The following is a 14,707-nucleotide window of genomic DNA, read 5'->3' as shown; positions in this document are numbered from 1 at the left end:
ACAGGGCCCATGGAAAGTAATCACCAAGGACACAGTGCCCCTGAGCATGTGCAGTGTGCTTTTCTCTCGTCGCTCAGTAAACTAAGGTTACCAGATTTTTTCCAAAGAATCCAGGGACACTTTTTTTAAAAGAGAAAAAAAAATATTTTTTTAAAAAATCGAGAAGTAATATCTTCTCTTCTGTGGTCTCCTCTGTTGCGCAGCCTTAATCTGGGCACCGGCCTGCTCTCTTGGAGCGCTAGCCGCTATGGAGTGGGCTCGGGTCGGGCCTGGGCTCGGCCACATGTCCTTGCCCTCCCAGTGCTCTCCTACCTCTCCTCCTCAGTAACGTCGGCAGCAGCGGCGCAGCAAATTCGGGGCTCCCCTCTTTTTTCTCCTTCCTCTTTCTCTCTCTTCCTTCTCCTCCTCTCCTTCTTCTCCCCCCTGTGTTGGCTCTGGGGTTTTCCTGGCCCCAGAGCACGGCTGGGCGGTCGGCTGGGTGGCCAGGCGCTCTCGCTCCCGGCTCAATTTGGGTCATGGGGGGTCAGTGGTTCCCCCAATTGATGCACCGGGCGTCCCTGGTTCCCCCTCAGCAGTGGCAGTCTCAGCAGCCCGGAGCCAGCCTGGTAGCACAGTTGGCTCTGGCTGGCTTCAGGAGCAGCTCGCTGCCGTGGCGCCCGCCATTTTGCCTCACCAGAAGTCCCCATATGATGTGTCTTGTGCCATTGAACCAATCACACAATATTCATTCCCTACTAATAAATCTACAACACTTGAAATATAAATTCGGGGACATTCCGGGGACAGATTTTGTCCAGGGACAGATTTGTAAATCCAGGGACTGTCCCCGGGAAACAGGGACGTCTGGTAACCATACAGTAAACACACTGGTGTTAAAGAGTCAGAGGGTGTCACATTCTGAGTGAACAGCACGTGGAAACTGCTCTGAGCATCCACAGATCACCTGACTAGAGAATTGTGTGTCGGGAGCAACTCAGCCCCCCATTTTGGGCACATTCCCATTGAGGGGGGACACAGGGGGCGAAAGGCAGTGCTGCCTTGTTCCTGAGTCCTGGCCCCTCTCCCCCCGGCAGCACTCCGTGTGGGGTGGAGGGAAGGAGACCAGAGGTCAAAGGCAGTGTGGTGCAGTGGTTAGAGTGTCGGACTAGGACCTGGGTTCAAATTCCCACTTGGTCATACAGCTCACTGGGTGACTTGGGCCAGTCACGGCCTCTCAACCTGACCTACCTCCCAGGGTTGTTGTGAGGATAAAATGGGCAGGAGGAGAAGCTGGTCCTGAGTTGCATATTGACATATACCAACAACTGGTATATAAACTACAACTAATCCAGAATGCGGCAGCTAGACTGGTGACTGGGAGCGGCCGCCGAGACTATATACAGTAACACTGGTCTTGAAAGACCTACACTGGCTCCCAGTACGTTTCCGAGCACAATTCAAAGTGTTGGTGCTGACCTTTAAAGCCCTAAATGGCCTCGGTCCAGTATACCTGAAGGAGCATCTCCACCCCCATCGTTCTGCCCGGACACTGAGGTCTAGCGCCGAGGGCCTTCTGGCGGTTCCCTCGCTGCGAGAAGCGAAGTTACAGGGAACCAGGCAGAGGGCCTTCTCGGTAGTGGCACCCGCCCTGTGGAACGCCCTCCCAGCAGATGTCAAAGAGAAAAATAATTACCAAACTTTTAGAAGACATCTGACGGCAGCCCTGTTTAGGGAAGTGTTTAATGTTTAATAGGTTATTGTGTTTTAGTGTTTTGTTGGAAGCCGCCCAGAGTCGCTGGGGAAACCCAGCCAGATGGGCGGGGTATAGATAAATTTTTATTATTATTATTATTATTATTATTATTATTATTATTATTATTACTGCAAGAAGAGCCAAAATGGGCCAGGCAGTTTAAGATGTTCTTAGCTTGGCCTGAGCCAAATGCAATTCCCTCAGCAAAGTTGTTACATGACGGCAGTGGTATCTCCTCCACATAGCAACGTAGATGCTGCCTGCCTGTCCCCCCAAATCAAGTAAATAAATAAAAATACTTAATTCACTGACCATTGCAGATAACATACATCCTGGCTAGGCCCATACCCCAATATGTTGAGCCTCAAAACCAGGATGCAAGTTTTCCCAGCCTTGCACAAGTCACATGATCACGGAGCCTAAAATATTTGGGGAGGGTTTTTTTGGGGGGGGGGAGATCTCAGCCCGAAATCATGGCGCCCACAGTGGCCACCATGCTCTTGCCGGAAAGAAACAGGATGTCCCATTTTTTCCAGGGCACTTGTGGGGCATTTAGTGCATGAACGCTGCATTATCCCTGTCCAGGAATTGTCATGGCTGCTGTGGCAGCCAGAATAGGTCGAAGGCAGCCGCTGAGGTCACCTGGGCCTCTAGTGACAAAGACGGATTTAAAACTAACCCCCAAGCTACAAACCTGTGCCTTCAACCCCATCCAGAACTGGCAACTGATCTGGCTCCTGGACATGCCCACAGGGCTTGTGTCTTGCCAGGACTCTGCCTCAGTTTGTTGGCTCTCATCCATCCCGTTGCCAGTTCAGAAGCTGCACAGCCACGCCTGGTTCAGATGATGCAGAGAAACAGAGCTGCGTGTCCTCAGCACATGGACCCTCGTGGACGCGGCTGGCGCTGTGGTCTAAAGCACTGAGCCTCTTGGGCTTGCCGATCAGAAGGTTGGCAGTTCGAATCTCCACGACGGGGTGAGCTCCTGTTGCTCTGTCCCAGCTCCTGCCAACCTAGCTGTTCAAAAGCACACCAGTGCAAGTAGATAAATAGGTACCGCTGTGGCAGGAAGGTAAATGGCATTTCTGTGCGCTCTGGTTTCTGTCAAGGTGTTCTGTTGCACCAGAAGTGGTTTAGACATGCTGGCCATGTGACCCGGAAAGCTGTCTGTGGACAAATGCCGACTCCTTTGGCCTGAAAGCAAGATGAGCGCTGCAACCCCATAGTCGCCTTTGACTGGACTTTAACCATCCAGGGGTCCTTTACCTTTTTCCTTTACCTTCCAACTCTACAATTCTATGAGTCCATGATTTCTTAGGCTGCAGTACTATACACAGATATGAGAAGCAAGTCTCACTGACCTCAATAGAGGTTATTTCTGAGTAAGGATGTAAGGCAGGGTTTAGTGAACTGTGGCTCTCCAGATGTTGGTAGACTACAAGAACCATCATCTCTGATCATTGGCCATGCTGGATGCAACCTGATGGGAGTTGGAGTCCAAAAACATCTGGGTGGCCGGGTGTACAGGATCGTATGGTGCATCGCATTCCCAAAGCTATTGGTAGCTTATCATAATAAAAGCAAACTGACAGTGAAATCCTACAGTGGCTCAGTCAGTAGAGCATGAGACTGCTGATCTCGGGGTTGTGGGTTCGAACCCCACGTTGAGCAAAAGATTCCTGCATTGCAGGGGAATGGACCCACGTGGTCTCTTCCAACTCTACAACTCTATGATTCTATGAGCTCATATTGGAAGGAAGTTGCACTGAGTTTGATGCGGTTTATTTCCAGGAAGATGCTTTTGGGACTGCAATTTTTGGCAGCAATCCTAAACTAGGGATGAGAGTAAGTTCCATTGAACAGGGTGGGATTCACTTCCAAGTGTCTTTTTGCTACTTCTTTGCTTTAAAATAGTTACATATTGCCTTCTGGGAATGATTCCAAGTCAGTTTAAACAAACAGAAAAGCCATAAATCCAAACAAAGCAAATCACAGATAAAAATGCCATTTGAGGTTGCAATTTTGCAGTCCCTGGAAGCATGCCACAGTGGGGGGAAAGGGACATAGGATTCTTTGGATCTCCCTCTTTGAGACAAGAAGGACAGATCTGTCTTCCGAGAGAGAGATCTGACCTCACACGCCTCCTCCGTGAAGCTGCAGAAAGGTCTGCAGCTGGTGCCCCCATGACATCAGAGAGGACGAAAAGGAAGCGGGGTGGCGGGCATTGCGCCAAGAGTGCTCTGGGAGGGCCAAATCACATTTGTGAGTTCAAACACTGCAAGGCTGTGTTTACAAGTCTCATTTTTACAATGCTGTACACACCAGAGGGATGTCTTTTCCTGATGTGCATTACCTGATTTGTCTTCCCGGGGCCTGCAACACACACTGCATTCCATGAATCTGAAATCTGCGCAGGCGCTTCTATCCGCACATGCGCAGCGGCTGTCTCGAGTGCACACGCCTCAGCCTAATTGCATCTTACATCTTCAAATTAGATGGAAGCTGGCGCTGTGGGTTAAGCCACAGAGCCTAGGGTGATGTATGGATTTTGGACTCGGCTTCCAACACTAATAATAATAATAATAATAATAATAATAATAATAATAATACACCGTCCTATACCCCCAGGTCTCACTAGCAGTGAGAGCACACTGAAGCCAGAGTAAACGGCACACAGCCCATGCTCTTCACTTTTCCTCAGGCACGCTCCTGGGACACGGATCAAACTGCACCATTCTTACAGCTGGTGTGGTTTATTTTGGGAGGGGAGCCATTTTTAGAGGTGGGGTGGGGAGTGTTGATATTTTCACCCCCTCCCATTGCAAGACTCTCCTGATCTTCTACTCTTCCACTCCTGACTGACTGCCTGACTCTGTGTGTGGAGAGAGTCTTATCTATGTAGTGACTAGATGGCTGAGTGGAAGCTGTAGCACTCATGCAAGCCAGTAGTTCTTTAGTTTGTAGTAGCTATTAGAAATAAAAGAAGTTATGCTTCACAGCTTTCTTCCGTGTTGTTCATATTCTGTTGAGTCTGGTGCTCACAATGCAGTTATGAGTCCAGTGCACTAAGACCTGTTTTCCAGGATTGGGAGGTCTCTGAAAGTGATCCAGTTGCCTAGCCCAGTCGGGGCAGAACCAGCTATTGAGCCCAGTCACTGACATCGGTTGAAAGGCGTACTGACAGGGAGAAAAAGAAAAGAAAAGCACAGCACAGCACACATTTTGTTCTGCTGACGCTAGCAGAACATAGGAAAAGGCAGTTTGGTTCTCCTTCTCTTCCTCTCCCTTTTGGGTTGCTCTGCAAAATCAGAGGGAGGCATTCAGCTAATCTTTACTCATGTTGTTGTTTAGTCCTTTAGTCGTGTCCGACTCTTCGTGACCCCCAGGACCAGAGCACGCCAGGCACTCCTGTCTTCCACTGCCTCCCGCAGTTTGGTCAGACTCACGTTTGTAGCTTCCAGAACACTGTCCCACCATCTCGTCCTCTGTCGTCCCCTTCTCCTTGTGCCCTCAATCTTTCCCAACATCAGGGTCTTTTCTAGGGAGTCTTCTCTTCTCATGAGGTGGCCAAAATATTGGAGCTTCAGCTTCAGGATCTGTCCTTCCAGTGAGCACTCAGGGCTGATTTCCTTAAGAATGGACAGCTTTGATCTTCTTGCAGTCCATGGGACTCTCAAGAGTTTCCTCCAGCACCATAATTCAAATCTTTACTCATAGCAGACCCATTTAAAAGTAATCACAGAATCGTAGAGTTGGCAGGGACATTGAGGGTCCCCTTGCAATTCAGGAATCTCAGCTAAATCATCCATGACAGATGGCCACCCAAGCTCTGCTTAAAAATCTCCAAAGTATGAGACCCAACGTTGATTATTATCCCTTAATTTTAAATGGGTCAACTCTGAGTAAAAATTAGTTGTAAACCCAGGGAGTTTAAAACATTTCAGACAGTGATTATGTGTTTCAAAGTCTACATGAACAACAACAGTAGAATGTTTAGCACTAACAGGCAGACCTCCCTAGGACTGCAGCTGGGGCAGTACTGCCAGAAGGGAGTAAACAAACAGTCATAGGATTATCCTGTAAAATATAGTAAAAACACACATATTAAAAAGGAGAATCACCGGACTGGCCAGCAGCTCTAAAGCCAGACAAAATAAACGTCGCTTGCGAAATTGAGTAAATTGCCTACTTATAATCAACCCTCTGTTGCAACTTACTCAAAACGTTTTCATGAGTTCCATTAGTTATAATAGACTTGCAGAAAATGTTCCCTGGACTGCACCTCGAAACCTGCTGAATTTTCAAAGTCTGAAATAGAGTCATAGGATTGTAGAGTTAGAAGGGACCGTGAGGGTCATCTAGTCCAACCCCCTGAAATGCAGGAAACTCAGCTAAAAATTTTTTTGAGAGGAGCACTCGCATGTGAAAATTCAACCGTAGTTTCTCCAGCTCCCTTCTCCATTAATTTCTGCTCTAGTTTGATGAAAGCATCACGACAAAAATCAGAATACAGTGGTACCTCTGGTTAAGTACTTACCGTATTTTTCGCTCTATAAGACACACCAGACCACAAGACGCACCTAGTTTTTGGAGGAGGAAAACAAGAGAAAAAATAGTCTGAATCTCAGAAGCCAGAACAGCAAGAGGGATCGCTGCGCAGTGAAAGCAGCGATCCCTCTTGCTATTCTGGCTTCTGGGATAGCTGCACAGCCTGCATTCGCTTCATAAGATGCACACACATTTCCCCTTACTTTTTAGGAGGGAAAAAGTGAGTCTTATAGAGCAAAAAATAGGGTAATTCGTTCCGGAGGTCTGTTCTTAACCCGAAACTGTTCTTAACCTGAAGCACCACTTTAGCTAACGGGGCCTCCCGCTGCTGCCGCACCGCCGGAGCACGATTTCTGTTCTCATCCTGAAGCAAAGTTCTTAACCCAAGGTAATATTTCTGGCTTAGCGGAGTCTGTAACCTGGAGCGTATGTAACCTGGAGCGTATGTAACCCGAGGTACCACTGTATAGAGAGCAGTGGTTATTCAGTCTCAACTTGAACCTTTTTCTTTTTAATTGCTAAAATGTGTTCAGCGAAGCCTATGCACAAGCACACACACACATCAAAAGTCGCTGTCACAAACAAAACGAACAGCTGCCCCCACTGAACTCAAACATGAAAGCCTGGCATGCATTCAGAAGCTAGCATCTGGTGTCCACATTTGGAATCTTAAAAATTCAGAATTTGGAACCGGAGGTGTAGAAAGGCACCACGCTACTTCAAAACAGGAGGACCTGGGTGGCTACGTTCCCACAAACATAAGGGAATTTATGGGGTGAGAAGTGGCCTCCCAAAAGTAATTTCACAGCTAATAACTTCTCTTTACATGCGAGTCCCTTCCCTCTTGCTAATTATAGGTTTCGACAGGGAAGGAGGAAATGTATACTGTATAAACAAACAAAAAATATGCTAAGTAATCACATTTCCATTTTCAATCCAAACCCACTCAGGACCACAAGTTCAGTGGCTTGTCTTTTTTATATAATATTTTTTATTAATTTTAACATATAAATTATAAAATGTACCACAAATCACTTATACAATCTTTTTAGACTTCCATCAGCACCTCTGATGATCCACCGTTTTAACCACTTCTTATGCATTTCTTAACTTTATATTGCCTTTACATCTCTTAACAAATCATCCTGCCCCTTGTCCATTTTTACAATACTTCTAATAATACTCCTCATAAAACTTCTTGCAAACCTACAAACGTCGTCTGTTCTTCACAATTACTTTTCAAATAGTCCGTAAATTTACTCCAGTCTTCTGTGAATTTCTGGTCTCACCGGTTTCGAACCCTTCCTGTTAGTTTATCTAATTCTGCGTAGTCCATTAACTTCATCCTCCATTCTTCGATCGACGGTAACTCTTCTTGCTTCCATTTTTGGTCCAATAATATTCTTGCTGCTGTTATTGCAAGTTCAGTGGCTTGTCATGTGGTTCAGGCATGCCCATTTCATACCCTCCAAGGGCTCCTGTTTTCCAGGGACAGTACTGGAATTACGAAAGCCATCCCAGCTTCTGATTTGATGTCCCTATTTCCCCTGCCAGCACAAAATGCTACAGAGCTCGGGGGGGAAAGGATGAGCTGGCGCTAGGCTCTCCATGTCCTCTCCAGGGCTACTGCTGAAAGCCTTCTTCCTGGGGCAGCTCGTAGCAGCTGCTGGTGGGGGGGCAAGGAGGAGGAGAGACTGGTGCCTCTGAGGTCCAGCCCCACATGACGTGCTGGTTCCGAGGGGCAGACAGAGGGCAGCGCCCCCCGGGTGGGAAGTAAGGGGGAGCAGAGCAGAGAGCAATGAGTCTTGATTTTTTTTTAAAAAAAAATGCTTTGTGCATTTGCCCTTCTTCTGATAGGAAATGCTCTGCCGGGGGGGGGGGGGATACACAAAAATGTGGGGTGAAGGAGGGTCAGTTGGTAGGGACTGAAAAATGCCCCGATTTTCATTTGAGGAATAATAATAATAATAATAATAATAATAATAATAATAATAATAATAAATTTTATTTATATCCCGCCCTCCCTGGCTAGAGCCAGGCTCAGGGCGGCTAACACAATAAAATCACAGTAAAAACATAATAGGGGGGAAAGGAGAGGGGGAGGAACCAATTTAAAATACAAGTTAAAATACAATTTAAAATGCAGCCTCATTTTAAAATTGCCGATAAATCAAGACCACAAGGGGAGGGAAACATAAGGGTCAGACCGAGTGCAAACCAAATCCCAGGCTGAACAGCTCTGTCTTGCAGGCCCTGCGGAAAGATATCAAGTCCCGCAGGGCCCATGTCTCTTGTGACAGAGCGTTCCACCAAGTCGGGGCCAGTATTGAAAAGGCCTTGGCCCTAGTTGAGACCAATCTAACCTCCTTGAGGCTCGGGACCTCCAAAGTGTTGTTATTTGTGGACCTTAAGGTCCTCCACGGGGCATAAGAGGAGAGGCGGTCCCGTAGGTACGTGAATGTTGGAAGGTATGCTGTTTCATTTGCTAATGGTGCTCGCGAGGGTGTCCTGTGCTTGGACATTGTGCACATGTTTGCAAACCCACAAGATAAGGAAGTGGTTTGTTCGTGGGTGGATTTCTGTTGATTGGTCAGCGTGAGAGACTGGCTTATTTTTTTATTGATCATTTTATACACATCGGTGAGCCGAGTGGGGGGGGTGTCTTGTCATCTGGGCAGCCCAGGACCTCCAGACACACTGCCCAGGCTTGCACCCTGGTGAGGTCGCTTCAGTGCTGCTAATGCAGCAAAAACAACATGAGAAGCAGCTCTTAGGGGTTACTGGCCTCTGCAGCCACAGCAGGCGCCGCAATTGTTTGACTTCACCCCCGGAGGCGCCCTCCATTGTCTCTGGAGACAGACAAATGCCAACAACAAGATTATTAAATTTCTATGGCGCCCTTGACCCAACCGTCGCAGGGTGATTTGCAATATAAAAACACAAAAATACACAGAGTAGAAGCAAGCAAAGACAATTTCAAGTAAGCTGGCCCCAAACCGTTCGCACACTATGTCTTTAAAGCACATTGCATGCAGAGGAGGTATGAGGAATGCCACAAACACCTCACCCAATTCCCTTGCAGATGAAAGACAATAACAAATAACTAGCAATATACTGTCCTTTCATGAAACCTCAAATCAGCAGTCTGAAGCAGACACCTCTCTCTGCCTGAGGGAGAGCCAGCCAGGGTGAACTCGCAAACAAAAGAAAACACCTATTTTGACACACACACCCTTTATGAGTGTCAGCCTTTTCCTTTCTTCCTGTCGAGTTTCTGAAGTGTTTTTCAGGAATTGCTCTCTGAGTTTGCGGCCAGCTGGTCAGGTCTGGGCACCCTGTCTCTCCAAACCAGATCTTCTCAGGGCCAGTTAGACCTAGCCTTCAAATCCCTGGCTCTTTTTTCCTGAATGGTTTTGAGTTCTACGTAGCTGAAATATACTCAGAGTCGCAAAGTGATTTCATGCTCTTTATTCAGCTCATAGTGGTGAGGAGGAATGAATGAATGTCCCCTCAAAGTATCTGTTTTATATACATTATTTACACAATGGGCTGCACATGATTGGCTAATTCCGGAATTCTACTGTAAGCCAATCAGGTTGTGGATTCACTTCTATCTGGAGCATGATTGGGTGGTTCCTGCCAACCAATCATACTGCTGCATTGTTCTAGGACCAACCAGACTGCTGCATTCTGAATCCTATTGTTCTAGGACCAATCAGACTGCTGCAGTTTGGATCCTATTCAACTCAGTACATAACAGTAGCGATAAGAAACCTCAGAGTGGGGAGGGTTGCTTTACAGAATCGCAAACAGCTGTTTTTGTTCTTTTAAAAAGGCCATCACGTAAAGAAATAGCTGTATTAAATCCCCAACACACTTTGAAGTCTCTTGATCAAAGAAAAACATTTCTGTTTACTCCCTGGTGAGGGCTGCTTGCAAGCTTTTCAAGCTGCAGTTAACTAAAGCAGGATCAAAAATAAGTTTTTATTTATACAGAATCAGAGCTTTGGTTCATATTGCTCAGTACTGTTAACAAACTGGGCAAGCAGCCTTTTTGACCAGATCTTTATTTTGCCTCCCCACCCCATGGGTTAATTTTGAGAGGTGGGGGGGACCCCCCGTCAATCATCTCACAGGTGATGGATGGAGAGGCGCCCTGGTTTCCTGTCAAAGTTGGCCTACAGAGTGTGGGGAGAGAAGGGTCTACTTCTACTGCTATGCAGCAGCCCCCAACAGGACTGGACTCTCTGCTCACCAGCCCTGATCTCTGCACAGGCTGCCAGCGACTGTCTAAATTTTAGAGAGTGGCCTCTCCCAGCCTTAACTGGGAAAAATTGAAGTTGAAACCTTCTGCATGTTGTTGTTGTTGTTGTTGTTTAGTCATTTAGTCATTTAGTCGTGTCTGACTCTTCGTGACCCCATGGACCAGAGCATGCCAGGCACTCCTGTCTTCCACTGCCTCCCACAGTTTGGTCAAACTCATGCTGGTATCTTCGAGAACACTGCCCAACCACCTCGTCCTCTGTCGTCCCCTTCTCCTTGCGCCCTCCATCTTTCCCAGCATCAGGGTCTTTTCCAGGGAGTCTTCTCTTCTCATGAGGTGGCCAAAGTATTGGAGCCTCAGCTTCACGATCTGTCCTTCCAGTGAGTACTCAGGGCTTATTTCCTTCAGAATGGATAGGTTTGATCTTCTTGCAGTCCATGGGACTCTCAAGAGTCTCCTTCAGCGCCATAATTCAAAAGCATCAATTCTTCGGCCATCAGCCTTCTTTATGGTCCAGCTCTCACTTCCATACATCACTACTGGGAAAACCATGGCTTTAACCTTTGTTGGTGAGGTGATGTCTCTGCTTTTTAAGATGCTGTCTACCTTCTGCATACAATGAAAATTCTCGGCCACTGAGCTAGCCCCTGGGGCTAGTTTAGGAGAAATACGGCAGGCCTGCGGCAAACATAGCTCTGGTTCCCAACAGAGGGGAATAGCTGAGGAGCTCACTGCTGCCCTGCACCCTGAGACAATTGCCCAATTCTGTCTAATGGCAGGGCTGGCAGTGCAAGCAAAGACTTGTCTCTGTGTCCAAGCAATTGTAAGATTGTTGGTTGAGAGTAATTTTGATTCTTTTAAGCTAAATTTCATGTAATTCAAAGGTTCTGACTTGTGAGTTGAAGGCTATGTGCCTCTGAATGCCCATTGCTGGGATCCACAAGTTGGAGGGACTGCTGTTGTGATCAGGTCCTTCCCAAAGGGATCTGGTCGGTCACTGTGAGAACAGGGTGCTGGGCTAAGATAGGCCTTTGGCTTGATCCAGCTGCAAGGCTCTTTTTAAGTTCTTGTGCTCTTATCGTGCCCCATTGTAGGAATGGATTTAGACTCCGGAAGAGGATATATTGTTTAGTTATTCTCCTGCCTTGCTCCTGTTAATGAGCTCAGCAGAGTGCTATCCTTTGCAGCTTAAACTTGGAAGCTAAGACAAGATTGATTTAACCTTCTAGAAACAACGATCTAGGATGCTTTAAGGCAGACTGGATTTTCCTGGCATTGCCCCCTTTTCTCCCCCTTAAAAACAACAATCTCACACACACATTGCTTTGTGAAGAAATAAAAGTAGCATTTACTTACATACTCTAAGTTGCAATTACAGTAGCAAAATGAAGGCAGGTTTAGACAAAAGTCCAAAATGTAAGTTCATGTAAGGTTTCTGAGCTGTACGGTGAAGAAAGAAGAGGGTGCCCAGGCAGGCAGGAAGTTTGTAGTGTTATAGTTTCCTGCCAAGGGACAAAAGAAGTGCTCTCACAGCGTTTTCTCTAGAAAATTTTACAAAAAGGCTCTGTGAGCCTCAGCCCCTTCATGTGCCTAGCTGGATATCCCAGACAGATGGGTGGGGTACAACAACAACAACAACAACATAATAATAATAATAATAATAATAATAATAATAATAATAATATTGTTGATTTCCTATATAATGTCCCACACCACTATGGGGTCAAACTGGATGGATACCCAGCTGGATAAATGGGTCTTTGCCATGATGTGTGTCTGCTTTGGAAGACTTTAATTTTGTTTAGAGTGGGGTGGTGTTCTTAATTGTTTTAAACTGTTCTTTGTTGTTTTATTTTGCATTGCCTTGAAATGATTCCATAGAAATCAACTCCAAGAACCACAGAGGTGGAAGGGTCCCGAGGATCATTTAATCCAAACCCCCTGCAATGTATAAATTGGCGGCGATAATCATCAATTATGATGAGTGCCAAGCTAAAAGTATATCGAGAGAGGAAGCAAGCAAGCAAGCAAGAAAAAGATTTATATGTCACTTTCTTTTCCAGCTGGTACATAAGTGGGATTAGCAGAACCAATGCCAACCATCTCCTCCTCTCGCCTCCGAATCGCCATGGCTCCTTCCTCATCCGGGATAGTGAGAGTAACAAAGGGGAATACTCTCTATCAGGTAACCAAATCTCTCCTTATGCCTTCATGAGTGCTTTGAGCCAGCTGAACTGCCAATACCTGCCCCAAGGGAGTGTGTTCAATGTGGTTCCACGATGGAAGAATTCTCCATGCCTTCCTCAAACTGCATCTCCCATGGTTCCTTGGGGAAAGGAAGTCAGCCTTGGCAGATACTAAAAACTGAGTCAGAATCTGTATGGCATAGATTGACATTTGACACAGTTGAAGCTCAACGCTGGTGGGTTAAAAAAAACAATAATAATTCACAGACTAGGTAAAGGTAAAGGGACCCCTGACCATTAGGTCCAGTCGTGACCGACTCTGGGGTTGCGGCGCTCATCTCACTTTATTGGCCGAGGGAGCCGGCGTACAGCTTCCTGGTCATGTGACCAGCAGGACTAAGCCGCTTCTGGCGAACCAGAGCAGCGCACGGAAACACCGTTTACCTTCCTGCCGGAGCGGTACCTATTTATCTACTTGCACTTTTGTGCTTTCGAACTGCTAGGTTGGCAGGAGCAGGGACCGAGCAACGGGAGCTCACCCTGTCACGGGGATTCAAACCGCTGACCTTCTGATCGACAAGTCCTAGGCTCTGTGTTATTACCCACAGCGCCACCCGCATCCCTCAATTCACAGACCACAAAGCAATAATTAATTATAATTTTTATTTGTTGGATTATTTACGAATTATTCACTGTAAGGATTGTTGTTTTCGTCATCCTTCTGTCTCAAGAGACAATGGAGTGCACATTCTCTAAGGGGGGCGCTGCCTGGGCAGTGTGTCTGGAGGTCCTGGGCTGCCCAGACAACAAGAACCCCCTCTCCGCTTCGCTGATGTGGTCCAAAGGAAAGCAGAGCAATACATTTGGCACCAGCTTGGCTGCAAGACTTGCCGGAAGGAGGCATAAAACAGTATGGCATCCAACCATCTTAGGGACTCCACTCCTAATTTGTGTAGGGTTTACTCCTTAGCCTTTTCTTGTTCCCAAGATGTCCTGCAAGGAAACAGGGACAGATTTTCCTCAGGGTTTTATCCCGAAGCCTTACACACAAATGAGTACAGCTGCAAGCCAGTGGAGGTTTAGGACCAGAGTTTTCCTTCTCCTAGAGGGGCCACCTAGCAGTTCAAAAGCACGTCAAAGTGCAAGTAGATAAATAGGTACCACTCCGGCGGGAAGGTAAACAGCGTTTCCGTGTGCTGCTCTGGTTCGCCAGAAGCGGCTTAGTCATGCTAGCCACATGACCCAGAAGCTGTACGCCGGCTCCCTCGGCCATTAAAGCGAGATGAGCGCCGCAACCCCAGAGTCGGCCATGACTGGACCTAATAGTCAGGGGTCCCTTTACCTTTTAGATGGACCACCTTGCCAGGTTGACGAGCCCCAACTGCCCCTCACTTCCCTCTACAGCATGTGCAGAAAGCTCTTTCTTGACCGCTATCAGTCAAAGCAATTTACAATCAGTCGAATGGGGTGTGCCCTAAAGTGTATATAAATATATCTCAGGTGCCAACGGGCAGGAGAAAGAGGTGAGTCTTCAGCATACCTGTCCATCCAGTTTCAGCATGCAACCAGCGGCCGATGGTGCAACCAGACAGGGGGGCAGGCATTGCTCTCCTGCCTTCCCAGCACCAAATGTTAGCATGCTAGGCATAAGGTGGGCAAGGCAATGGAGCCTGTCCAATGCTCCTGTTGCTGTACTTTGCTCCTAGCGCCTCTTAGGTATGATGGGAAGGCAGGTGAGCAAGGCTAAGCTACCTGTGCCGCCCCACCAACTGCTTCTACACAGACTTTATTCCTGCAGAGCTCCATAAGGCTCATTGTTTTAAGAGGCTCCTAACCCATGTGCCATGGGACGCAGGTGGCGCTGTGGGTTAAACCACAGAGCCTAGGACTTGCTGATCAGAAGGTCGGCGGTTCAAATCCCTGTGACAGGGTGAGCTCCCGTTGCTCGGTCCCTGCGCCTGCCAACCTACCAGTTCA

The 14,707-nt window shown here is 47.2% G+C and overlaps 1 protein-coding gene across 1 annotated transcript in view; it reads left to right on the top strand.

Moving 5' to 3' along the window:
* SRMS (src-related kinase lacking C-terminal regulatory tyrosine and N-terminal myristylation sites) overlaps positions 1-14,707 on the top strand; it is a 42,964-nt gene that overhangs the window by 2,675 nt on the left and 25,582 nt on the right. The window contains exon 2 of the mRNA XM_083618851.1: positions 12,608-12,729. Coding sequence (XP_083474977.1) covers positions 12,608-12,729 — 122 coding nt within the window. The remainder of the gene's footprint in view (positions 1-12,607; positions 12,730-14,707) is intronic.

Source organism: Podarcis filfolensis, assembly GCF_964270895.1.
Source record: "Podarcis filfolensis genome assembly, chromosome: 6".
Lineage (NCBI taxonomy): Eukaryota > Metazoa > Chordata > Lepidosauria > Squamata > Lacertidae > Podarcis > Podarcis filfolensis.
This window is presented reverse-complemented; position numbering and strand designations above follow the sequence as displayed.